This window comes from Mastigoproctus giganteus, chromosome 5 (genome assembly GCF_048544385.1).
Source record: "Mastigoproctus giganteus isolate SK-2022 chromosome 5, ASM4854438v1, whole genome shotgun sequence".
Lineage (NCBI taxonomy): Eukaryota > Metazoa > Arthropoda > Arachnida > Uropygi > Thelyphonidae > Mastigoproctus > Mastigoproctus giganteus.
Genome location: NC_143579.1, coordinates 85,627,809 through 85,655,019, shown reverse-complemented (window position 1 = coordinate 85,655,019; position 27,211 = coordinate 85,627,809). Strand labels below are relative to the sequence as shown.

Here is a 27,211-nt window from a genome sequence, read left to right as displayed (position 1 = left end):
GATTGAATTAAAAGTGGTAGAGGAAGAAAGGATTTGGAGTTTTTAATATGACTAGACACAAAATTCTCCATGCAGTGTAAATGGATGGCAAGGATCGCTTATTGTATCCTATCAACAGTTTATCAAACATTTGCTTGTAGAGACATAGGTCATAATCTAGCTGCGTAAGATTGCTCCTAAGAAAAATCTCCTTGCTATGATCTAGACATGGAAATTCACTGGGTGAGATCAGCGTAAGGTGCACACATTAGGAAACAGTTTGAATATGTGGGCTATAGTGCTTAGTAACTAGGCAATTAGATGGGACCTGAAGTTTTTATCCAAATTAATTAATTACTGGAATAATTTACTTCCATGGGTACTTGAAGCTGGCAGTTTAGAAAAATTCAAAGGTCAGCTTGGTAAGTACCAATGTGAGGAGGAAAACACACAGGTAGTTTATTTTATTTATTTAATATATATATTGTTCTGACTAGTGCATCAAATTCCTGGGATTTGCTCATCATAAGGCTAATACTAATTATCATTTTTAAAATCTTATGTAAATTTTAGCTCTCCGGATACCAGAGAATCATGTGAAAGATCTTATTGAACAGTTACAAACTCAAATACTAGCTAAGAAGAGCAAGAATGTAGAAATTTTACATCTAGCTGCTGAGGTAAGTATAAATTCTTATAAATATCATATTCAATTCAAAATTACTATATCTCCGCTCTATATTTCAGTAATTTAAACGAAAGAAACAATCAAAATGCTAATTTATATTTTTTATTTAATTTTCATTAAACATTTCTTTCCTGTCTCTTATATCAGCAGAAATAATTTGTAAAACCCATATTTCCTCAATTTTTAACACTTTTTATGGAACATTTTCAACTTTAGTTTGCCTGAGCTTTTACAATTTCTCTGAATGAGTATTTCAAAACAATTGCAGTGAAACTGTTTGACATAGAGAGAAATTAAATTCACAGTTAGGTTTCCTTAATGAATCATAAGAAAGTGGTAATATTTTGGTCTCCAAGAATGAGGGTTGGAATAACAGGAGTCATTTTTAAAGTAATTTTCTTTAAAACTAATATGCCTCATTTGTAGAGAGGTATGATTTATTTTTATATTTACCCTTTATTTTTCTTTTATATATATTTAACCATAAGAATTAAAAACATAATTATTTTATATCATTAATTATAAAATATGTGCCATATTAGTCTGTATCTGAGCCTTCATGTACACTAGTACTGATTCATCTGTGTTAGATTGACAAAAAAAAATTCAAAATAAAATGATGGATATATGACTTGAATTAAAAAAAAAAAGTTTCTATTTATACCCTGACAGGGATGAAGCATGATGAATCTTAACAGCTTTACTGTATGGTAGCAATATTTTATGCTTTGTTAACAGCTATGCACTTGAAGGACCTATCATAAGTGAGCTGCTATGCAATATTTCATGAGATAGTGAAAGTAGAGATGTCAATTTTTGTATATTGTAAACTGTAATACATGACAACTTGCATTATTGAAGCATATGTGATAACAAGGCAGTGTATGTTATTATTTTATTATGGTACAACCTTTGATAATTTTCTTTCTTTTTCTCTCTCTCTCTCTCTCTCTTTTTTTTTTTTTTTTACTGTATTGCCAAATACAAATGGACGAAAACTGTATAATTACTTGCAAACATGACAATCTAAACGGTATGCATTAGGCTAGCTTTGTATCATCTGCAGACTTGGACATTATGCCTTATATATATTCATCCATATCATTGATAAATATAGAAAACAACAATGGGTCCAACACCAAAACCTAGGTGACTCCACTAATAACATTAGTCCATGAAGAGCAGTGTCCATTGAATACCACTCTCCATCTTCTCCCACTCAACCATTCCTTTATTCAGAGCAGCAACTTTCCTTTAATGCTACACTGCTCCAATTTGTACAGCAGTCTTTTATTTGCAACAGTATCAAAAGCTTTCCTGAAATTCAAGGATATGATATCAAAATTATTTTTTGCATTCAGTTGGTTTGTGACCACATCATAGTATTCAATCAAATTTGTCAGATAAGATTTCCCCTTAACAAACCCATGCTGTGTCTAAAGTATAACTGCTGTTTTGTCTAGATGGTCCTGCATTACTTCTTTAACCAGTAACTCTATTATTTTTCCTGGAACAGAAATTAACCTAACAGGTCTGTAATTACTCGTGTCACCCTCTGATCCTCCTTTGTGAATTGGAGATACATTCACACATCTCCAGTCCATGTGGGGACCTACCTGAATCCAAAGAGGCTCTCATAATTATGGCTGAGGGTTTGCTTACTTCCTTTGCTGCCTCCTTTAATATAATTCAATAGATCATTCTCATTTTTGCTTTCCCAGTGCTATGTATATCACACCAGACTGACTCATCATTGCACTGGTCACCCATGTCAACTGGATATAGTGCCCTAGATTTTATGTGACTCTTAACTAAGAACATAACACTTTCCCACCTCTCCTTTCTGTACACATAGTACTCCCCATATTCAAATTCTGCTTCCTTTATATCTGAGTGATGCCATGTCTCTGATATCCCAAAAATGTCTGCATATCATGTCATGACCAGCACTGCGGATTCATCAAATTTATTAATTATGCTCATAGCATTGGTATACATGCAAATATATATGCACCTGTTCCTACTCTTAGTTACCCTAACACAGCCAATGTATTTATTTTTCTATGATGACTCTCAGCAATCCTTGAAATCTCCTTACTTTGTTTTCCCCAGCTGCTGCCTGTTCTAATAGAAGCAGTGCAAGAATCACTTTCATCTCTCTCTCTGCAGGAGCTATTCTTAATCTATTAGCCTGTGTATCCCTCCCCCATTCTAGCAATTTTTCCAACCCACCTTACACTGGCTTGATAGCATCAGCAAATATTCTTGCACCCTTTCTATTTAAGTGTAAAATAATTATAACAAATGTAGAAGCAGTCTCTCCTGTTAACAAGCACAGACCACACTGAGAAAAATTCTGTCTTGCTTCCCAGGCTGCCGCTCTTTCCAATAGAAGCAGTGCAAGAATCACTTTCACCTCTGCCTGCAGCCATTGTTAATCTATCAGTCTATGTATCCCCTCCCCATGCTAGCAGTGTTTCCGACCCAACTAACTCTGCCTCGAGAGCATCAGCAAATATTCTTGCACCCTTTCTATTTAAGTATATCTCATCCTGTAGAAGCAGCCTCTCCTGTTAACAAGCACTGACCACACTGAGAAAAATTTTACCCTATGATCTTTTGAGTGATCTTTATGAAGTAGTTGGTATATCACAATTCTTGAATTTTACTTGAACTGTCTCTAAAAATATACCACTTCTTTAAAGACAGACAAAAGTTTCTTCACAGTGGTAATGTACACTCAATAATTCCCATTGTACACTGTTCATATTAAAAAAGACTATAAAAATGTGAAACTTGTTATGACCAGTGTAAATGGAATGTTTGGATTTCAAGATGTTGGAGGGTTTGTTTGCACAGTGGTTTTATTAAGTTTCTTCTGGGTTTGTGAAGTGGTTTCAGTAATTGTCCTAGCTTCTTGCCTTTTATGCTCTAGGACAGCAGGGCAGTAGGTCAGCAGTAGAGTGGAGGTCTGCCAGAACTGAATTACAGCCTAGCAAACATTAGATCTTGATTGGACCACCCCCATCTCAGTTTGGACTGGGCAAATAATTTATCATCACTGCGGTGCTGGTAGATGGCTCTCTGGCTTCTAATTTCTCCATTAATGCTCATGTTCCCCATTTCAGTTCTTTCTCCCACTCTTTTCCTCTTGTATATTAATGACAATTAATATACAAGAGGAAAAGAGTGGGAGAAACCATGCCGTACACAAATAGCTTGAGCTTGTCAAATATCCACTGCCAATTCCGTAAATGCTGGTTTCTAGGTAATTTTCCAGCGTGGCAATGGTAACTTAGTTGATTTCAATCCTTCTAAAGCTTCCTGTCTTATATTAGTATTAGTATTAGTAACGGCCGTATGGTGCAAGAAAGCCTATGGCTTATGCTGCACCAGCCAAAAAAAAAAAAAAAAAAATCCGAACAAAACAATGATAAAAACAAAAATTAAATAAATAAATAATAATAATTAATAAATAAATAAAAATAATAAAATGAAATTAAAAATTAAATAAAAAGGAAATTAATCCTATCATCCTATGCGCTTCCCTTACCCGAAAGTACTATCCAGATGACCTTTGAATTTCCCCAAACTGTCGGCCTCCACCACCCATGAAGGCAACTTATTCCAGTAATTTATAACTCGCTGGCTAAAATAAAACTTCCTGCAGTCCAATCTAAACATTTCCCCGCGTAACTTGAATTTATGTCCCCTAGTTCTAGCATCATTTATAATCTTGAAAATTTTGTCCTCATTCATTTTACTGATGCCTCTCAGAGCCTTAAACACCTCAATCAAATCTCCTCTAAGGTGTCTAGTTTCCAAACTCTGCAACCCACATATTCGAAGTCTTTCTTCATAAGGACGCCCTTTTGCCGATCTCACCAGGCGAGTTACCCTTCTTTGCACCCTTTCAAGAAGCTCGATGTCTTTCTTTAGGTGCGGTCTCCATACTTGAACACAGTATTCCAAGTGTGGTCTAACATAGGCCTTATATAATGGGATTATCACGTCCCTATCTCTACTTGCAAAAGTTCGATAGATCATCGATAGGACACCATGGGCCTTCCTTGCAACCTGTTTACAATGCTCAGAGAATTTCATGTCTGACCGTATCGTAACACCCAAGTCCCTTTCCTCCAGTACTGGGTTTAGTTGAACTCCACCAAGTGAATAAGTTATTTTGGGATTACTGTTTCCCAGGTGTAATACCTTACACTTTGTTGGATTAAAGCACAGCTGCCATTTTTCTGACCATTCTTGAAGTCTATCTAGGTCTCTCTGAAGAAGCTCAGCTTGACAGTGATCATTAACTACTCTACCAATTTTAACATCATCTGCAAATTTAGACATCACGCCCTCTATCCCTTCATCAATGTCGTTTATGAAAATTAAAAACAACAGTGGTCCTAATACTGATCCTTGGGGAACCCCACTTCTTACATCAACCCAATCTGAGGAATAGCCATTTATCACAACCCTCTGCCTCCTGCCCTGAAGCCATCCTTCTATCCATCTAAGGATTTTCCCAGTGATTCCAACCTGTTCCAGCTTATAAAGCAACCACTCATGTGGGACTGAGTCAAAAGCTTTGCTGAAATCTAAATAAACAATGTCGAAATTATTTCCTAAATCCAGCTCGTGAGTGACCCTTTCGAAATAGCGAACCAGATTTGTTAAACATGATTTTCCCTTTACAAAACCATGCTGAGTATCCTTGAGAATTTCAATTCTATCCAAATGATCCTGAATTCCACCCTTGATCAATGCCTCCATGATTTTCCCTACTACTGAAGTCAGACTGACAGGTCGATAATTTCCCACTTCACTTTTAGAGCCACCCTTATGTATGGGAGATACATTTGCACTTTTCCAATCCAAGGGAATCTCCCCAGAGTCTAGTGATGCTCGCATAACCAGCCTCAGTGGTTCAATGCACTCGCTTGCCGCCTCTCTCAAGATTATAGGGTATATTCCATCAACTCCAGGAGCCTTACTAGTCTGTAGGCTTGAAAGTTTTTTCATTAAATAATCTTGCGAAATTTCAATATCATTAATTACATATTTTTTAACTTCGCTCCCACAATTTCCCATTGCCACAAAAGGCTTTTCATTTGTAAATATCGATGCAAAATAACTGTTGAGTTCATCTGCAACGGCAGCTGGTGTATTTATTACTATCCCCTTTCCCTTACGTAAAGGTCCGATCTGGTTTGTCCTGCTCTTCTTGGCATTTATATATGATATTTATATATATATATATATATATATTTATATATATCTCGCAAAAATGATTCTTCTGCTCCTATGCTTATTGTCAATGGCACTCAGATTTCTAGACAAGATCACATATCTCTATTAGGGATTACCCTGATGTCTAATCTCTCTTGGTATAAGCACATCAGAAATATTGCTTTTTATGCATCTAAAAAACAGCGTTTTCTCTTTTGTTCTTTGCATTACTTTGCTTCCAAACAGCTTCTCTCTCTCTCTCTCTCTCTCTCTCTCTCTCTCTATATATATATATATATATATATATGCACACACACACACACACACACACACACGCGCGCGCGCGCAGTTGATTCCGGTTATTTGACACACATCGGGACTAGTGCATTTTGGCCTGATTAAGCGGCTGCCCCAATTATGCAAAGTTTCACGTAAATAGTTAAAAATACAATGGAACCCCGCTTTACAATTGGTTCACTGTACAATCAAATCACATTACGATGAACTCACCATAGTAAAGTACCATTCACTATACAATATGTAGTAAGTGCCGGTCATTGTGATCATGTTTGTGAATTGAATTTTAATTCTGTTAAACAGCGATTCTAATTAGCGAAAATAGGAGGAATATTATCCACAGGCTATAAAAGTAAAGCTATATTAAGCACAAATTTACCCTTTATTACCTTACCAATTAAAAAATTAAATGATACGTGAAAATCAGAATAATTAATACATACTGTAATATGGACTGGGTTAAAAATACTAACTAGTTGACATTTCTGTTCACTGACATTTGTGGGTCGGGGTTAAAATTTAAAACAGTAAAAAGATAAGCAATCAATAACAAAGAACATGGCACACACAAATTACAAGTAACACGATATGTGCAAGTGAGAACAGAGTAGCAAGTTACGAAGCTATGAGTGCAGAGAAGGGCAACAAGATTAGTGAATGGAACAAAGGGTTGCTCTTACGAAGAAAGGCTTAAGTTTTGCAAATTACAGTGTCTGGAGACTAGGCACCTGCGAGGCGATCTGATTGAGGTGTATAAAACCTTAATTGGTTTGAGCATGCTCATTGCTGATGGGATTCTTCCTGTTGCTCAGAATAATCACCCGAGAGGGCATAAATTCAAAGGATAGATATGCGGAAGTTTGCCTTTAGCCAGCAGGTGGTTGATTGCTGGAACAAACTTCCATCTGTTGTCGTAAAAGTTGATAGCTTAAATAGATTCAAGGCAGAATTAAACAAACATTTGGAGCAGCTGGATGAGTGAAATGAGAAGGGGGTGGGTTTTTTTTTTTTTTTTTTTGGCTGATGCTACATAAGCTTACTTTCTTGCATCATGTGCCCCTGCTAATGATGAAATTGGACCTGATATTGGCAAATCAGATGCAAGCATTTGTTGGTACCACTCAAAAAGTTTTGTTCCAAGCTCCTTGTGTTTTGCACCACGAATTCGTTTCCTGTTTTTCATCGCTGCTCAGTGTCACGCACTTCTTGAAGTCTTTTTCGGTTTTTCAGTATTGTAGATAAAGTAGGTAAAGGGATGTTGTATTCCTTTACAATGTCCATTTTGCTTCTTTCCATCCTATCAGCCTCTTGAATAATTTTTAATTTAATTTCCAGGCTTAATTCTGTCCGTCTATGTTTTGTTGCCATGACACTGCTAGATAAGATTTAATATAAACAAATTTTAAATTAATTTAAAGACAAGTTTCGAAAAAGACATCAGCTCAGATAAAATGGCACAAAAAATAGATTGCTGTATACGATAGCAAAAGACGCTTTGAACTGGGGTAACAATTGCAACTGACTTTATTCCCGTGGAGAGCAAAGGAGTGCATGTAAAAACTTTTTATTCTTTTGTTAATTTAACAACTCATCCTTCAGAAAGATGTTTTTCAGAGTGCACTTGACGTCGTAGCTACCATAAACTGCCTTTGTTTACACAAAACGAATTTCTAACAAGTCAGTGCCATCCTTTGGGGAGCAGGTGGTCGGGGGCAATAATCGGATCGCTCTGCCAAGATTTGTATTAAACATACAAAATGACAATATTTATTTTTCATGGGGTGAAAAAGAACTTTGTAATACATATTAACTGAATTTTGTAATAAACAAATATATTTACATAGAAAAGCCTATCCTTTCACAGGGGAATGGTATTTGCTTTATATAAACGAATACTTTGTATAAATCGAGTTTGTATTAATGAGATTTTACTGTATTAGCAATGACCCTTTATGCATTAAATCTGCTGATGAGGCCATCAGGACTAGAAGCTTTTTCCTGGGCCGCTATGTGGAACTTTATTGATTCGAAATTACTGTTTTTTATAACTTTTGATTTAAAATTAGTAGTGTAGTAATTATTTGTAATTCTCTGATTAATTTGGCGCATTTATACTTTACTTGGCCTTTGGATTTGCTTAAAAAACCAGAGTCAACTTCTGTCGCCATTGTGTTGTATTGATAAGAATGTTAAAATTTTGCTGCCATTGTTTTAATATTGATATAGATGATACTTGGAAATTTTCTACATAGTTTTATACCAGTGTAATCAGTATTAGAAGAGAGTTATGAACTATAATTTATAGTAATACATTTGTACACTTAACTTAACATAACTTTATCATGTAGTATGTAATGTACAATGTTAATATCCATAGAGCTTTTTTATTGTTAATTTAGCATGAATATAGTGTCGTGTAACACATAGGTTTTGTAGGTTTTTTGTTATGGTAAACAAGTAGATTGTAGGTAATAATCATGTAGGTTGGTGTATTTTTTTGTCTTAGCTAATAAACTTTATTCTAAGTAGTTTTTAGTTATTCTAAGTAGTTCTAAGTAATATTTTTAGTTATAGTAAGGCTATAACGAATTTAACTCTACAAATCTAATGGCTTAGTGCAATACATATAATGGAAATTGATAGCATATTATATACATATTATTGCATTTGGATATCTATCAGTTTAGTATTATTCTCAAGTTTAATTGGATTTAAATGGAAATCATGCCTCAGACTAGAGTAGCAAAGCAACAGGCTCAAAGTAGTGGGAGTGCTGTTTTGTAGTGGGGAGAACTAAAGAGGGCAGTTCTCCTACAAATCACAGCCTAACAACATGTGCTACTTGTGCAATATTTGTGGCTCTGGAGCCAAGGAGGACATTTTTGTGTGTGTGTTCAGTGAAACAGTATGAGGACATTAGGCGTGAACCCAGCTTTCTGATGGGTGTTTATAAGAGCTTGAAGAACAGGGTTGATGCCCTCAAAGCAATTAAAATAGAGGGGAGGCAGGTATCAAGCTCTTGGCTGCTCAGCTGAATGCAACACAGCAGCAATCCCCAAGAAAGAATTCACTGGTCCCAAAGGAGGTAGTAATTGTCAGTGACTATTGTCAGGGAAAAGGAAATATGTTGTGCAAAAAGTATAGGTGGTAGGACCAGGGTATGTCTGCCACAGGGAAAAGTAGATGATGTTATAGAGCAGATATCATCTTATAAGGGCGTGGAAGGTGATATTGTTGTATGTGTGGTTGCTAATAATATTAAGAGTAGGATATCTGAAGATTTAATTAACAAGTACAGGGCAATATTAAGAAAAAGTTGTGTTAGGATTAAATTTGAACATGCCTGGTATCCCACCCAAACATGATAGGAGGCAATACATATTGAGAGCCTTGTAAATCAATTAGGCCCTTCAGAGTCTGTGCAAGGCTCATAGGGTAAAATTTTTTCTCAGCATGGTCTGTGCTTGTTAACAGGAGAGAGTTTTTTCAGGGATAGGATATACTTAAATAGAAGGGGTGCAAGAATATTAGCTGATGCTATTGAGTCCGTGCTGGGGATTGAAAAACTAATATATTGGGGGAGGGGAGACAGACAAATACACTGAAAGGACAGAATTCATGGGATACCTGATTCCTGGGCAACGCAAAGCTGTCACCCGTCTTGCTAGTGGAGGAACCCACCACTTGTCAGGTATATAGGTACACTGCATTCACGTAGATGGTAATTCGATGTCAGTATGGATAAACGCCGTGAGTTAACCAACTTTAAAAGAAGGATGATAGTGGGTGCCCGACACATGGGTCACTCTATCGCAGAGGTGGTACAGAAATTGCACTACTCCCCATTCAACAGTATCAAGAGTGTGTCGGGAATTTGCCATTTCTGGAATAGTGTGTCATTGTGGGCAGAGAAAGATGATGGATGATTGTGGCAGTCGACGTGTCTTGCATTGTTTCAACCAACCAGAGAGTAACAATGGCACAAATCACCGCTGACTTCAACAAGGGAGGTGCCAGAAATGTCTCCACCAAGGTCATTAGCCACAATAGGTTATGAGAGTTGCTGGCCCACCAGAGTCCCATTGCTGACACCCCAACACAGGATGCTCTGCCTCAACTGGGTGAAAGAACATCGGCACTGGACCTTGGATAATTGGCGACAGGTCTCCTTGTCCGATGAGTCCTGTTTCCAGTTATTTCGAGCGGGCGGGAGGATGTGTATCTGGCAGAAACCACCCGAAGCTATGCACACCATGTCAACAAGGACCTGTTCAGGCAGGTGGATGGTTGGTAATGGTCTGGGGTGTGTTCAACTGGCACACGTTGGGACTTCTGGTACATCTAGGTGCATCTCTGAATGGTTCAGGTTACATGTCCATCCATACAGACCATCTGCATCCCTTCATGGTCATTGTGCATCCACAGGGCAATAGACTCTTCCAGCAGGACAGTGCACCTCCCCACAGAGCCATGGTGACTAGAACATGGTTTGAAGAGCAATTCTACAGATTTTACCACCATGGAATGGCCTCCCCATTCACCCGACATGAACCCTGTGGAGCATCTTTGGGATGCTGTAGAAAGGTCCGTTCGAGCTTTGGATCCTCCACCCAGGAATGCGACGAAATTATGGACAGCGGTGCAGCAAGCATGGATGGAAATACCTGTGGAACACTTTCGTGAACTAGTGGACTCAATGCCTTTGCTGTGTGACTACCCTTATTCAGGCAAAAGGTGGGCCTACCCATTACTAGGTAAGTATCCCATGATTTCTGTCCACTCAATGTATAGAAATACGTCAGAAAAGTAATAAGATTAAATCAATAAAAAATTTATTTTGAATTTTATGCGGAATAACAATGATCACCCTCGAAATAACTTCCCTCTGTGGCTACACAACACTTCCAATGGCCATTTCCAGTCATTAAAGCAATACTGTGGTAGTCTTCATATCCTGAAAAAGGCCTCTGAGGTTGGGAAAATTCATATTTTAGCATTAAATCAGCTCACACACCAACCATAAGAATAAGTATTTACTGTAACTAAAATATTTACATATTAAAATAAAATAAAATAAATATTTACAAAAACTGCTATTATATTAAATTAAATTATATACATGTAAAAACATTAAAACTGTGATAAAATCCTTCGGATAAAATACACTAAAATAAACCAGATTAAAAGCGATAAAAACAATAAAAGTCTCTGGAGCTTTCGGAAGCATCGGCTTCCTTCCTCAGCAGTAACAAAACTTCCTGCAGCACGTCTGTATATAACAGGCTCACGGTACCTATACACGTGGTGCAGTCGGCGCATGGTCTGAACTGGAAGCGGAAATAGCTCGGGAACGTGTTAAGCAGAACCGTTCATCCATACTTAGGATGATAGTTTCAAACAGAGGATGCATACGCATACCTCTGTCCCTATTCATAATATTGTGGTCGGATGAACAGATTCGTAGGCTCTCGAGCCATTTACGGTTCCAGAACCCATGCGCTCGATCCACGATAACCACATCCTCTAGGGAAATTTATGTGGGCGAGACAAAACGACGGCTCAAGGATCATCTGGGGGAACATGCAAATGCTATAAAAACCGCTGATTACAATAAGTCTGCTGTGGCCGAACATTTTTGGGAGAAGCAGCATCAAATTTCCCCAGAGGATGCGGTTATCGTGGATCGAGCGCATGGGTTCTGGAACCGTAAATGGCTCGAGAGCCTACGAATTTGTTCATCCGACCACAATATTATGAATAGGGACAGAGGTATGCGTATGCATCCTCTGTTTGAAACTATCATCCTAAGTACGGATGAACGGTTCTGCTTAACACGTTCCCGAGCTATTTCCGCTTCCAGTTCAGACCATGCGCCGACTGCACCACGTGTATAGGTACCGTGAGCCTGTTATATATGGACGTGCTGCAGAAAGTTTTGTTACTGCTGAGGAAGGAAGCCGATGCTTCCGAAAGCTCCAGAGACTTTTATTGTTTTTATCGCTTTTAATCCGGTTTATTTTAGTGTATTTTATCTTAAGGATTTTATCACAGTTTTAATGTTTTTACATGTATATAATTTAATTTAATATAATAGCAGTTTTTTTAAATATTTATTTTATTTTATTTTAATATGTAAATATTTTAGTTACAGTAAATACTTATTCTTATGGTTGGTGTGTGAGCTGATTTAATGCTAAAATATGGTAGGCTTCATCTGTCAGCCCCTGTATAGTGTTGGTAAAAGCCTTTTGAATTGTTTCTATTGACTTATAATAATTTCCTTTTAGTTTTTTTTTTTTTCAGTTTTGGGAACAATAAGTAATCACATGGAGCGAGGTCTGGTGAATACAGCAGTTGCAAGTGGACTGAAATGCTCCTCTGTGCCAGAAATTCTGTAGTGGAGAAGGCAGACTGGGATGGTGCATGTCGTGGTGTTGTTGTTGTGACCTAATTGAAGTGCTTAAAGCTTTAAAAGGGTTAAGTAAACTAACTGCTGATGGCATCATTACTCTTCCTCAGCTGACATACACAAAGAGGACAAATTTAACTTGAAAAATGATGGTTGTAGAAATTTGCCTTCAGCCAGAGAGTAATTAACTGTTTGAATAAACTTCCACCTAATACCGTGAAAGTGAGTAGTGTGAATAAATTTAAAGGATTGTTGGATAAAGTATGAGGAGGAATGGGAAAATTAGGTGGGTAAAATTTAGTTTTTCCTTTGGCTGATGCTGTATAAGCTTTTTTTCCTGTATCATTTTATATACTCATACCAACACTAATATTAAACATAATCATATATAAGGCAGTATCGCTGACATGTATGTGGTAATTTTAAAGTCATCGTGCTTTTACTTGGATTGCAGGATGGATTTTACCAATAAATATTACAAAACAAGTATTGTTTTGTAATGTTTATTACAAAACAATACTTGTAATATTGTTTGTAATATAAAACAAGTATTACTGTTTCTTATGCTTATGAGACAGTTGAGTAAGAGAATAGCACTATGTTGCAAAATGTAATTCTAAGTGAGGAAAGGTCAGTCTTGGAAAAGTAATATCAGATACATTCCATTGGCAGATCTCAGCTGATATTTCATCTGTTGTACATAAGTGTGGTGTAATGAAAAATTTTGCAAAGACTTGATAAAGTGATAGTTTTGAATATTTAAATAATTTCCTAAAGTAAATAAAATTTGAGTTCTTTTCTGCATTTTATTTCATCACAGGGCAATATTTGCTTCCTCTAAAGATTGAGAACCAAGTTTTAAACATTAAGAATTGAGAGAGAAAAAAAAATCTGTGTATGCTGTTACTGTTTTTTTTTTTCCTAATGTAATAATCAGCATAGCATTTTTCTTGAAAATAGCTTATTTTATACACGTTACAAAAAACAAAACAAAAAAAAACTATCAGCAATGATTTGCAAACAAATATTTTCTACTCTAAATCATGTGTGCACAACCCATGTCCAATTGTAGGAACTACAATGTCATGCTAAATGATAAAAGTGTTATGATTGGGTTTTATTTCTTTCCAGAGTTCCTTAATTGGCAAAATTAAGGAACCCCCTTGTGACTTACAATGTAGTTCTTACAATGCCATGCAATATGATACAATAAATAAAATGTAGTTGAACAATTGGGTATATAAGCCTTCTGATCTTGTCCTCTGCTTATGATGGCTGTTATTGTACTTGTTACTGAAACTTATTAGTCTGTTTTGTGGACATAACATTCTTAATTAAATGTACAGACAGTGAAAGTGTGAGAGTTTTTCTATTCTTGTTTTCTGTTTTTCTATTCATTATACTGTATCATCTTCATTGTACAAATATAATAAATACTATTCAAAATTCAAAACCTATGAGTGACATATTTTTCATATTGTTTCTTAGGCAGATAGATGAGAGACATGCACCATTGTCATCTAAATTAAATTTATTGGTTGTGAGTAGGAAAGGGTTGCACCCCCCCCCCCCCGCTCTAAATAATAATATACATGGCTACAATATTTATAGAACTTCATATTTGTGCATTTTTTTAGCATGTCTGGGCAGTCGGACATGGTCCTCCTTACAGCCTGGATCTTCTTTTTTTGTGGTTCGTATATCTCTGGCCTCGTGGAAAAAAGCTCTGGAAGTAAACATTTTTTCACCAGTAATGACAAATCTTGTCAAGATCTTTGCCTCAGCCATCTTGGGAAATAACTTATTCCAGTAATGTTGTGTACAATACTGCCTAAAAGTCCAGTGCCCTTCATGAAATCCAGTTTCCTGTTATGTCCTAAGATTTCATATTTGTATCTCCTGGTACTTGTCTCACCTACCAGTGAGAATATACCTTATATTTCCCTTTACTCCCATTCACTTTATTGATTCCATTCACCTGAATTCTTCAAATGAGGAGAGTGAATTTCCTGGTAAGGAATTTCAACTAAAGTAAATATCTATGGTAATTTTGGATACTTTTTTGAAACCCAAAGTAAAATAGACACAAATTCATTTGAACAACCATTTAAATAGAAAAAATATATACATTATAAATATATTTTCTGTTACAGTAACTCCTAATTTACAGACATTTGATCTTAACAACAAAAATTTTGACAACACAGATTTGTTTATATAAAACCAACATGCAGTCTTATGAACTTTTTTGCAGCAACCAAAACTTGAAAGTAAAATGACTGAGAACAAAATACATTTAACATTTAATATATTTAACCAGTACTGTACAGACATGTAGAGCACAGTACAGGTTTTAAAATTAGCGTTGCTACCATTTAGTATTTTATTTTCTTGCAAATCAGAGATGGTGGGAACTTTTGTGAGAAAATGGCATAAAAACTTATAAAGTTGAAAATAATAATAATAATTTAAGTATTACTGAGTATTATGTGAGAAATGAGCTCTTACCCCCTTGCAAGAGCTTCATTTTGTTTCATTGTTCCACACACTGTCTTGAATAGAAAATGCTTTTCCTGATATTTATGTTGTGGGTACAGTATATTATCATTACTAGGAGCTATCTAAGAAGAGGTAAATTTAAAATAAATAAATAGAGTACAAACAAATCAGGCCGCCGTGGACCAGACCATTGCAAGATCTTGGGATGAAACTTTATTCATTTATACTACTTTTATCAGTCATAGCACACTATAATATATCAGAATACTGCACTTTGTTTTTACTATGATATAATGATGTGCTCTGTATAAAAAATATAAGATAAATTTAAATATACATTAAATAGACAAGTTAGATTATGTATGCAGTGCATTACATTTTGGGTGCTTTTAATTTTCTTAAATTAATTGATTTTTTCCTTTTCTGTAATTAATTGAATGAAAAGTAAATAATTAGTTATTTTGTTACTAATTAATTGCCAATTGGTTAACTAATAATATATAAAGTAATTGTTTTCACTTCACTGCATATACCTCATGTAATATGCACACAAGGTTTTGTAATACTTTATTTCCTCTTGGATTTTTAATAAAAATTGAATTGCAGTTAACAATTTTGTAATGCTCTTTAGTTATTTCCATCTGAATTTTAATAACAATTGAAATATATAGTGTATTTCATGTTTCTGCTGGAATTAATATAATAAGAAAATATTAATAATTCATGATTTATATATTTAATAAACTGATACCAAAAAAAAAATCAAGTTCCTCCATATTACCCATTCATTCCTCTGGTCATCACCCAGCAGCAAATAACATTCAGTTTTCATCTACAATATACAGTATATATATAACTTGTGTTACAGTCCTGCATGAGTCAACTTTATTAGACCTGTAACTGAACCCGTCCACATTGTTTTTACCTGCATTGCACAAAAATATTAATAAATAAATGACATATTAAGAAAATTTGTGTTATTTGCACTATTAATATATTATTATATTGTATATAATACATAAAAATAACAAAAAAAATTTAAATAAAAAGAAAAGGATGAAACAGATTTATAATATGATTTACAAATTTTTAGTAAGTTTCTGTGTAGAAACAGGACATCAGCAGTTTCTGGGTTCAGCTACACACTTCTTCCTTGAATTATCAATCCAGATGCAAAAAACATTTACTTACTTCATTAGCACTGTTGATGGGGATGAAAAGCGTTACCTCCAATTCTCCAACAAAAGGGAGGGATATACTTGAAAAGGACCAGACAAAACTGCATTTCCTAAAATGTTACCGCCATATTGACCCAGATGATACTGTATAATTTACACAGATCATGTAGTCAGCATTATTGCATGATCTGTATAAATTGTGATTAGTAATTATGATTGCCATGCCAATTGGGGTAGGCATTTACCCATACCCCCAAACTTCTAGCTCTGATTTCAAACTTTATGCATTTTCTTAATTATATAATTTTTATTTTCTTAATGTATACTCTGTTTTATATCTTCATATACTTCACATTTTACCTCCATTGACTTGGGGCAGCATGACTCGTGTACCATAAAAATTCAAATCTACAAATTCAGATCTGTATATACAAATATATATATTTTTTAAATAATTTTAATAAACAGTAAAAATGAAAATGCATAAGATTCTGCACGTATCATGATAAGCTATTTAAATTATAAAGTAATTTTGCATTTACTACAATGAATGCAATCCTAAGTTATTCCTTCAATGTGCAATTTTTGGGAAACTTTTAATAATGTGTTCTTCTTTTAGGTTTGTGCTGAATGATTTCATTTTTAGTGTCAATTCATTTCTAATTCTGAAGCACTGAGTGCAGATTTCATAATTAGAAGCAATATGATATCATAAATTAATAACAACAACAACAACAGTAATATCATAATCAGAGATAATTCAGAAATCAAAAAAGGACATCTATGCTCTTGTATTTTTGTGTACTTTTCACATCTGGGAATGCAATATTGAGAGAGGGTATTAAAATTTAATTTTAAATCTAGGAAACTAATTGTACCTTTTAGGTGTAATCTAGTAAATAATATTACCTAGAAAATACTAATAAAAATGATTACTTTATGAATTAATATAATAATTTTTGATATTACTGTATTAAATTATTTACATTTGAAAGCTGAAACTGCACTTAACCCACAAACTACAAAATTTTCTGATATCCTGACCCACACTGCAGTAATCTATGGATACTTGACTCAGTGCAGGACTCTAGCCTGTGATATGTATGAAAAAAAATAATAAATAATTGCTCGATTTCTATTTGTAATAAAATTTGGGATAGCTTGACAAATCATTCTAAAATAGCTAAATATAAAATTTCATGAAATTCTGTGCACTGAGAGATGAACTGTTATTTGCAGATAGACAGACAAACATGGTGAAAACAATAGACACTATATGCATATATGTGAGTGAGCCTAAAAATGTACACCGAAAGGACAGAATTCATAATGGATAGGCCCTTACTTGGATCTATGCATTACCACGAGGCATCCCATGATTTCTGTCCACCCAGTGTATGTCATTTGCTTCCCATTATATCATATTTATAGAAAAACCATTGTTTCTGAGATGTAGTTTGTAATTGGAAGTGACACTGAGAGATTACTGTACTCCTCTATATAAGATCCTATTGAGATCACACTTGGTATCTTGTATTCGGGTCTTTAGCATCTAAAAAACATAGAACTTCTAGAAAGAATTTAATGAAGAAGATTCATGTTGCGAAGGAGTTGTAAGCATTTTTCCTATAAGAAATTACTTAGAAAATGTATTCTGTAAAGCATGGCAAGTTAGATACCTTTTCATGGGAGTTTGGGATATTCTCACTGTAATGAGACAAGAACCAGGGTGCACAAATATGAAATCTTAGGATGTAACAAAAAAATAAAAAAAACTGAACTTCATTTACTTTTGAGCAATATGTTGTAGATTACTAGAATAAATTACTTCCTGGACTAGCTGTGGCAGAGAGAGGGAATTGTGGGAATAATGTTGAACTGTCAACTCTCACAATTTTGTCAGAAGTTTTCTGATAGTGGGGTGTCTTCTGATTTTCCAATCAGTTTAGTTTTGTATCTGATTTTCAGTCTGCGTAATTTTTCAAATATGCAGATGTTTTTTGATTATGGACCTACCTTTTTTTTTCAATTACAGTTGCCATATATGAGCAGGGCCGCCTAATGCCAGCTTTTTTTGACATTACACAGCCCCGCTATACGTGAATAGGTGACCCTACCCATGTATAGCAACAATTATTATTATTATTAGCCATATGGTGTAAGGAAGCCTGAGGCTTATGTTGCACCAGCCAAAAAAAAATTCCCATGTTACCCTGAGAAAGAGAGAGAGAGTCAACAATAGAAAGGAATCACCACGAAAGAGAATGATGATGATATCCAGCTCAGGACCCTGGGTGTGCCAAGCCCATAGTTCACAACATTAGGTGGAAAAATGTATCTGGACATCACATATTGTATGTTTTGAGGGGTATATTTTACATGTTTTATTTTATTTTATTTATTTATTTTTTTTGTAAGGAGCATCAATGACTCGGGTCATTAATGTTGTGTACCATAGTTGTGTTTGTTGTTAAAAGAAGGCTAGGTTAGTTTATACAGGGTTATAGAGAGTTATGTTTATGTATATATGTTTCAATTTTTTAAGAGAATCTGTTTGTGAAAGAAGATTAGGTTACAAAGTTGTTCAGTGATATGACTGCACTGTGACAGTCAATTCACTTAATCTGACACCTGGTGCATTAGAGTCATCCTCAATCAGGTTGCGGAACATAAAGATTTCGGAGTAACTGATACTATGTAATTGAACAGAATAGAAAAAATATAAATATATTAATAAAGCAAAGAACTTTAAAATACAATTTATTACATTTCAAGGCACATGAGAAATTTACTTTCTGCAACATATGGTTATGCACAAATTCAGTTAATGTTAATTTAAAAGAAAAGTTTGGGAATGCCATTCAGATGATGCTGGAACACAGTTGCAGAAGGATCTAGCCAAAGCCAGATCTCATTGCATTCTGTTTTTCAATGTATAAAATTTGGTAGGTATAATAGATATGTTGGTAGACATGATTGATTGGGGAAGGTTTTTCTTTTTGAAATATGCAGAATATCTATGCTTGCTTGTATAAGATTACCTTTCTAATGCTTGTGAATTTCATATGACTGTAAATCTTGTTTAATGCAGTAATTTTTTTTAGAGTTGTATTATATTCACTGTTAAAAGAAAAAAAAAATTTTTTTTTTTCCACAATTAGATATGTCGACACTTGGGAGGAATTCGCTTCACTAGCTGTAAAAGTGCTAAGGACCGTACCTCAATGTCAGTCACTCTGGAACAAACAATGGTTCTTCAGAAAGAATTCAGCCTTGAAGAAAATGAAGTATGCCGAGCTCTTGAGTGTATGAGAAGGTAACAACTGCATATTATGTTGGACAAGTATATACTATTCATCAGAAAATAAATCATGATTTAGCCACTTCTTTCACCTGGGTATTTTTGTGTTATATATAGTTTAGTGTTATATATTTATACCTAAGTTTAGTTATAATATTTTTTCTTCAGTTTATAGCAAAGAATGAGAATTAAACAGTGATATACAGTCAGTCCTTGTATAACACGTGTTTACACTACATGAATTCGATCATACACGATTTATAAATAAAGGAACGATATCGATTTGCAAGTATTTACAAGATTTGTGTTTACAAGAAATGGCAGTTGAACGCGGAATCACCCCAACTGAATGCAACACAATAGGAATGAAGAGAAGATTCTGAAAATGTATTTATGTTTTTTATATCAGAGAAGGGGAAACACATTTCACCATAATAATGTAAAAACCCACACAATTTCAACTATTGGTATTATCACAAATGCAATTAGATCGAGTTTACTACCAGTTTATAACAGATTCCACTAGCAGGAACGCAGCTGGAAATTGTTTTTATTGTTTTATGGTAGTAACCCCCAGAAATGTGCTTTAGGAAAATGTGAGTTAGTGAGGTGTTCATAGTGTGTCTCAGCCTTTACGGTGTTGTTTATTCAGTTGCTACACACACACACACAGCTTTGTTTATGTATATCAAGCGTGCCTCCTCATTTTGTAATTGTGCTTTATTTCCTAAAAATAAGCAAAATACTTAAAAGGTGTGAAAAGGAAGCATCCTGGTGAAAACACTACAGATTTAGAGAAAAAAAGAAAAGCAATATCGATAAACAGAGGCAGGCTGGGTCAAAAATTCTTACCTGGGAAAATTTGTAGTGGTCTCATACTAGCGTTTAGGGCCAAAATCACACCAGCCTCCGGCCCACTGGGGTTTCCCCCGTAAGGCTTATGGCCAGTCCGCCTCTGTCGATAGAAAAAATATGAAATTGTGAAATGCTTTGAGTGAAATAAAAGACCATTTGATATTGCATGTGCTACAGGCCTAAATGAGGCAACGCCGAGAATTATAAAGAATGCAGAGAAAATAAAAACAACTTTCATAGCAGGAACAACTCAAAGTGTAATTAAAATTCATTAGATCAAGACACAAAGAATTGGAAGAGATGGAACGGCTGTCATCTGTTTGTATAGAAAATCAAACAAAAAACAAGTTTGCTTACAATAGAAGCAAAAGCATTAGCAATATTTTATTACGTAATAGTCATATTTTATTACGATAATTTATTGTGTTTGGTAATGTTTGGGTTACAAATGTGTGTTCAATCTTGGGTGGTCGGCACCTAACCAAATTTTTCCCATACGGCCTTTGTTTATATTGCACGATTTTGCATTGCACAAGGGTTTCTAGGAACACAACTATCGTGCTATGCGAGGACTGACTGTATTTTAAAATAAAATGTTTATTTTTATATTTTCTTTTACAGTTATGTATACTGGGGTACATTTCTAGATGCTGGTACATTTCAATTGAAATGTACCAGCATCTAGCTCATTTATTTTTCGGTTTAGACTATTTGTCATCTGATCTTTTTTCTTTTTTTACAATATTTAGTTGAAATATTTGAATATAGTGTTGAGATTTAGTGCTAAGTATTATTTGTATTTTAAAAAGATTTCTAAATTTTCATTTTGCTTAATCCACTGCTTTTTTCTCAGTGGGAAAGTTGTTTTTTTTTTCCTCAGTTTAGCCTAAAAACATTATTGGCATACCATACTTCGGAAACAAACATAAATCAATATTATTTGAAGAAAAAATCTAAAATACACAGTGCAGCAACTGGAAAATGAGACTGTTGCTAGAAAAAATAATGATCCTATGTATGAGTAAACTAACTTTGGTTTATTCAAAATAACTTCCCCCACTTCCACACTCTGCATGCAATTATCTCAAAGTGACTTGAATTTTTGAATTGAAAGACTGGTGGAAGGCTACGACTGATACACTGTTCAATGTTACTGTCACAACTCTTTGATTTGTGTCAACATCAAAAGGCCCATTGAGATGCTGTCAAAATAACAGCCTTTCAGTGCACTTTCAGCTTCAGTAACAAAAATAAGTCACACGGGGCCAAGTCTGGTGAATATGGTGAGCGACAGTACGCAAACGTTTTTGCTAGCCAAAAACTACGAAACAATGAGAGCCTTGTGGCTTGGTGCACTGCAATGCAAGAGGAACTTGCATTGGAGCAGTGTGGCATTGGAGGCAAATTGCTGCTATGGATAAAGGGGTAGTTGAGGGGGAGAAGACAAAGAGTGGTAATCAATGGACACTGCTCATCGTGGACTAATGTTATCATAGGAGTCCCTCAGGGTTCAGTGTTGGGTCCATTATTGTTTTCTGTATTTATAAATAATATTGATGATGGTATATCAAGCTTAATGTCCAAGTTTGCAGACGATACAAAAGTTGTCAGGGTTGTTAAGGACACTACTGACACTATGCTGCTGCAACAGGATCTGCAAAGGTTGAGCAGATGGGCTGAGAGGTGGCAAATGAAGTTTAACATTGACAAATGTAAAGTACTACATATGGGATACAGCAACGCCAGAGCAACATATCAACTTTGTGGTACTACACTGACAGTAGTAGAGAATGAAAAGGACCTGGGAGTAATTGTGCAGACAGATATGAAGTTCTCTGAGCAGTGCAGACGGGTGCAAGAGTAGCTCATGGCGTCTTATCAATGATATACAGGAATTTTTCTAGCAGGGATAAGGAGGTGATTATTCCCTTGTATAAGGCAATGGTCAGGCCACACCTTGAGTACTGTATACAGGTCTCGAGGCCTCATTTCAAGAAGGATGTAGAACTGCTGGAATGACTACAGAGAAGGGCAACAAGGTTAGTGAATGGAACAAAGGGTTGCTCTTACGAAGAAAGGCTTAAGTTTTGCAAATTACAGTGTCTGGAGACTAGGCACTGGCGAGGTGATCTGATAGAGGTGTATAAAGTCTTGAATGGTTTGAGCATGCTCAGTGCTGATGGGATTCTGCCTCTTGCTCAGAATAATCACCTGAGAGGGCATAAATTCAAATTGAGGAAAGACAGATGTAGGATAGATGTGCGGAAATTTGCCTTTAGCCAGTGGGTAGTTGGTTGGCGGAACAGACTTCCATCCCTTGTTGTGGAAGTTGATAGCCTAAATAAATTTAAGGCTCGGCTGGATAGGTATTTCGAACGAACGGAGGGGTGAAGTGGAAGTTTTTATTTTTTGTTTTTTCTGGCTGATGCTGCATAAGCTTGCTTTCTTGCATCATATGTCTCTACTAATGCTAACTAACTGCCATCATCTCCATACTGAGGCCACACATGATAGATTCTCTGCAACAACAAACGTTTCTAAGCACCCACATAGAAGGCAGCAGTAACACTTTGGCAATTGTGCACAGTTCCTTTGTTATTGTAGAAAGTTATCAGCATGGTTTGATTTTTGACCTTTCTTTGTGAACTTTTTTAGCATTGGACAGTTAGCATTAGCATTAGTAGAGGCATTTGATGCAAGAAAGCAAGCCTATGCAGCATCAGCCAAAAAAAAAAAATAATAAATAATAAATAAAAAATAACCACTTCCATTTCACCCCTCTGTTCGTTCGAAATACCTGTCCAGCTGAGCCTTAAACTTATTTAGGTTATCAACCGTTTGCCAACTTCCACTACACACTTTGTTAAGCCATTATGTAGCTGTACTGAAAACGTCTCATCACCCATAATGATAAAATTCAGGAAGGTGGGTTTGCTTTCAGCAGCCTCAGTGAGTTTTGTGGAGTGCTAACTTGTGCCTGTCATAAATTCTGTTAAGAAATGTGGAGCAGGAACTGCACACAAACCTTCATTTATTTCAAATCCATGGTTATTACTTGTCAATGGTTTCTTTATTAATGCACTTATCATCTGAAATCATTCGCACCATTTCATTCTAACCATGTGTACACCATATCCAAAAATTTCATTACTTCATACAGCATCTCCCCCTCCCACTATTTCTTGCTATTGAATACACCATGAATTGTCAAACTAATACAGCAAACTCATCTGAGAAAAGATATAAATCCCCCAAACACTTCCTAGTTCATTTCACAAATATACATGGCTTCAGTTCTAATTTCAGTGTCCATTTCTACTTACAGTTTGCTAAACCCCACATACTTTTTCTAACAGAATCTCAATTATCGGTTGATTCAACCACTGATCATCTCAGTTGCCCAAATTATTCGCCTTACGATTCCTTTCACCTCAAAGGTGGTACTTGTGCTTATGTCTGTTCCGATATTCCCTGTCGGAGACTTGGTAATTTGGAATCTCCTCTTTTCGATCTTCTCTGGCTTAAAATCTCTCTACCTCATTGTGTCAAATTCATCTGTTGTCTTTACCGTTCTCCCAACTCCACTAATCACTTGGAACTCTTTGACTTCCTCTCTTTGCAACTTGACTTTCTCCAGTCCAACTTTTGTAACAGTGAGGTAATTTTCCTTGGTGATTTTAATATTCACAACTCTAGCTGGTCAAGATGCCGAGACTTTTGCAATTACCAATGATCTTGGACAGTTTGTTCATTTACCTACCAGAATACCAGACAATCCTAACCAATCTCGTGTTGCTTGGCATTACAAGACTGCAAAATGGGATGACCTGCGAGATTTCTTTTCCTTGGCCGGATTACTGTTTCAAAACTTCTGATGTCAACGTTTGCTCAGATCGTGTCAGTGAAATTATTCTTGCAGGAATGGAATCCTTTATTCCACACTCCACTTTAAAATCTCATCCTTTATCTAAACCTTGATTTTCCAATAAATGTGCTAAGGCTGTTCAAGAGAAGAATGTTGCATACCGTAATTGGCTTGTTTCTAATTCTTCAGTTTCATTTTCTGCCTACACCAAAGCTCTCAACAATTGTAAAGCAGTTATTAATCAGTCCAAACTAGAGTTTGAACAGACTAAGAGTAGAAAACTTTCTTCTTGCCCTAATGGTAGCCGAGCATTCTGGTCTCTTGCCAGAGCTATCGGCCGAAACTTTTGCCCATCTCTACTCCCACCTCTGTCAAAACCAGATGGTTCTATTGTCACTTCAGCCAAGGGTAAAGCTGACCTGCTAGCATCCCATTTTACTTCCAACTCATGTATTAATGATCTTGGTAAAACGCCTCCCACCATTCCCAACACGCTCCATTCAATGCAGGCGCCTCCGTAGCCAGGTGGGCAGGAGCAGCAGTGCATAGCACACGCTTCTTGATTCCACCGAGGTTCGAGTCCATGCCCACCAAATACGGAGAATGCAGAAAGGTCAGGGAATGACCACCACATATCCCCAGAGCAATATGACCTTAGTTGCTAATGCTCTTAAAAATCAAATAACAAACATATCACACCATTCAATGCCTCCTGTGGTATTCTGTCAAAAGGAGTCAGAAGGATTTTGACGAATCTTGATGCCAAAAAAGGTCCAGGTCCTGATGGTATTTCTCCACTTGTTCTCAAAACCTGTGCTCTTAAACTTACCCCTGTTCTTTGCCGCCTGTTTTCACTTTCTTATTCCAAAGGTGTTTTTTCTTCTGCTCATATCCAGCCAGGAAATTTGCTCATATTCAGCCAGTTCCTAAAAAAGGTTAACGATTCCCTCCCATCCAATTCTACTTGTATTCTTTCTAAAGTAATGGAGAAATCAAATAACCGCCAGCTCCTAAACTATTTAGAAACCTTCTATCTGATCAACAATGGCCAGTATGGATTCCATTAGTATCGATCCACTAGTGATCTGGCTTGTGTTACCCATTTATGGACAAATTCAATGCAAAAGTTCGTTGAAATACAAGCAGTTGCTCTTGACATCTCAAAGGCTTTCGATCGTGTTTGGCATAAAGGTCTTCTAAACAAGCTTCCATCTTATGGTTTGCCAACTGTTTTTTGTAATTGGTTATCCAGTTTTCTCTCAGATCGCTCACTGAGGGTAATGGTATATGGCTCTCTGTCATCTAACTTCTCCACTAATGCTAGTGTCCCCCAAGGTTCAGTTCTTTCCTCCACTCTTTTCCTCTTGTATATTAATGACCTTCTTCCATTGACAAGAAATGCTCTCCATAGTTTTGATGATTGCATTCCACTTTCCAGTTTGAGAAACCTCTCCCTACCCAATCAGCTTCAACTTCTTGAATATCCTCTACCAATTCCTTAAATGCTGATCTCCAGGTAACTCTCCAGTGGGGCAAAGACAACTTAGTTAATTTCAATTCTTCTAAAACTCGGTCCTGTGTTATATCTTGCAAAAAGGATTCTTCTGCTCCTGTGCTTACCTTTGGTGACACTCTGATTTCTAGGCAAGATGATATATCTCTAGTACCCTGACTTCTAATCTCTCTTGGCACAAGCACATTACAAATGTTGCTCCCTCTGCATCTAAAAAACTTGGTTTTCTCTTTCGCTCTCGGCATTACTTTTCTTCTAAACAACTGTTTACTCTGTACAAATTGAAAAATCTGCCCTACCATGAAATATTGTTCCCATATCTAGGGTGGTGCTCCCAAAACCTCTCTCAGGCTTTTGGATTACATTCAGAAGAGGGCAGTTAGGTTAATTAATAACTTATCTCTAACAGAGTCTCTCCACTCTCTGTCTCATAGACGTTCTGTTTCTGCTGCATGCCTTTCTGCAGATACTTCCATGAGCACTGTTCTTCTGAATTGGCTTCTATAATACCCACTCGTTCTTTCAAAACAGTCCAAACACGTGCAGCCAACATCCATTTATTGTTCAACTTCAAACTCACAGAACCAACTTTTCATCTTCCTCGTTTATATAGACCGGCGGAATTACTTAGCAAGTACAGGTCACTGTTGAAAAAAAGCCGTGAATTAGGGTTGAATTTGAAAGTGTCTGCAATTCTGCCCAGACACGATAGGAGGGAGTATATGATGAGAGCCTTGTCGATCAATTCGGCCCTGAAGGGATTGTGCAAGGCTCAAGGGGTAGAATTTTTTTCAGCCTGGACTGTACTTGTTAACAGGAGAGATTGCTTCTACAGGGATGGGATACACTTAAATAGAAAGGGTGCAAGAATTTTTGCTGATGCTGTCGAGGCAGTGTTAGGTGGGTCGGAAAACTGCTAGTTGGGGGGGATACAAGGACTAAAAGATTAACAGTAGCCATGGCAGAGGTGGAAGTGATTCTTGCACTGCTTCTATTCAAATGAGCAGAAACCTGAAAAACAAGATGCAGGATATTTCAGAGACTGCTGGGAGTCATTGCAGTAGTAGTAGTAGTAGTAGTAGCACATGATGCAAGAAAGCAAGTGTAGGAGCTTATGCAGCATCAGCCAAAAAAAAAAAAAAAAAAAAAATCACACCATTCCCTCCAAATGCCTGTCCAGTTCCTCCTTAAATTTATTTAACCTATCAACTTCTACAACGACAGATGGAAGTTTGTTCCAGCAATTAACCACCCGCTGGCTAAAGGCAAATTTCCGCACATCTATTCTACATCTGTCCTTTCTTAATTTGAACTTATGTCCCCGTAGGTTGGTAATCTGAACAAGTGGAAGGATCCCATCAGAATTCAGCGTGCTCAACCCATTCAAGGCCTTAT

At 36.1% G+C, this 27,211-nt stretch overlaps 1 protein-coding gene across 2 annotated transcripts in view; it reads left to right on the top strand.

Moving 5' to 3' along the window:
- Positions 1-27,211, top strand: part of LOC150085539 (inositol polyphosphate-4-phosphatase type I A) — a 557,621-nt gene that overhangs the window by 511,105 nt on the left and 19,305 nt on the right. For both annotated transcript variants that reach the window (XM_090373328.1, XM_090373327.1), the window contains exons 21-22: positions 553-659; positions 19,444-19,598. In XM_090373328.1, coding sequence (XP_090229454.1) covers positions 553-659; positions 19,444-19,598 — 262 coding nt within the window. The remainder of the gene's footprint in view (positions 1-552; positions 660-19,443; positions 19,599-27,211) is intronic.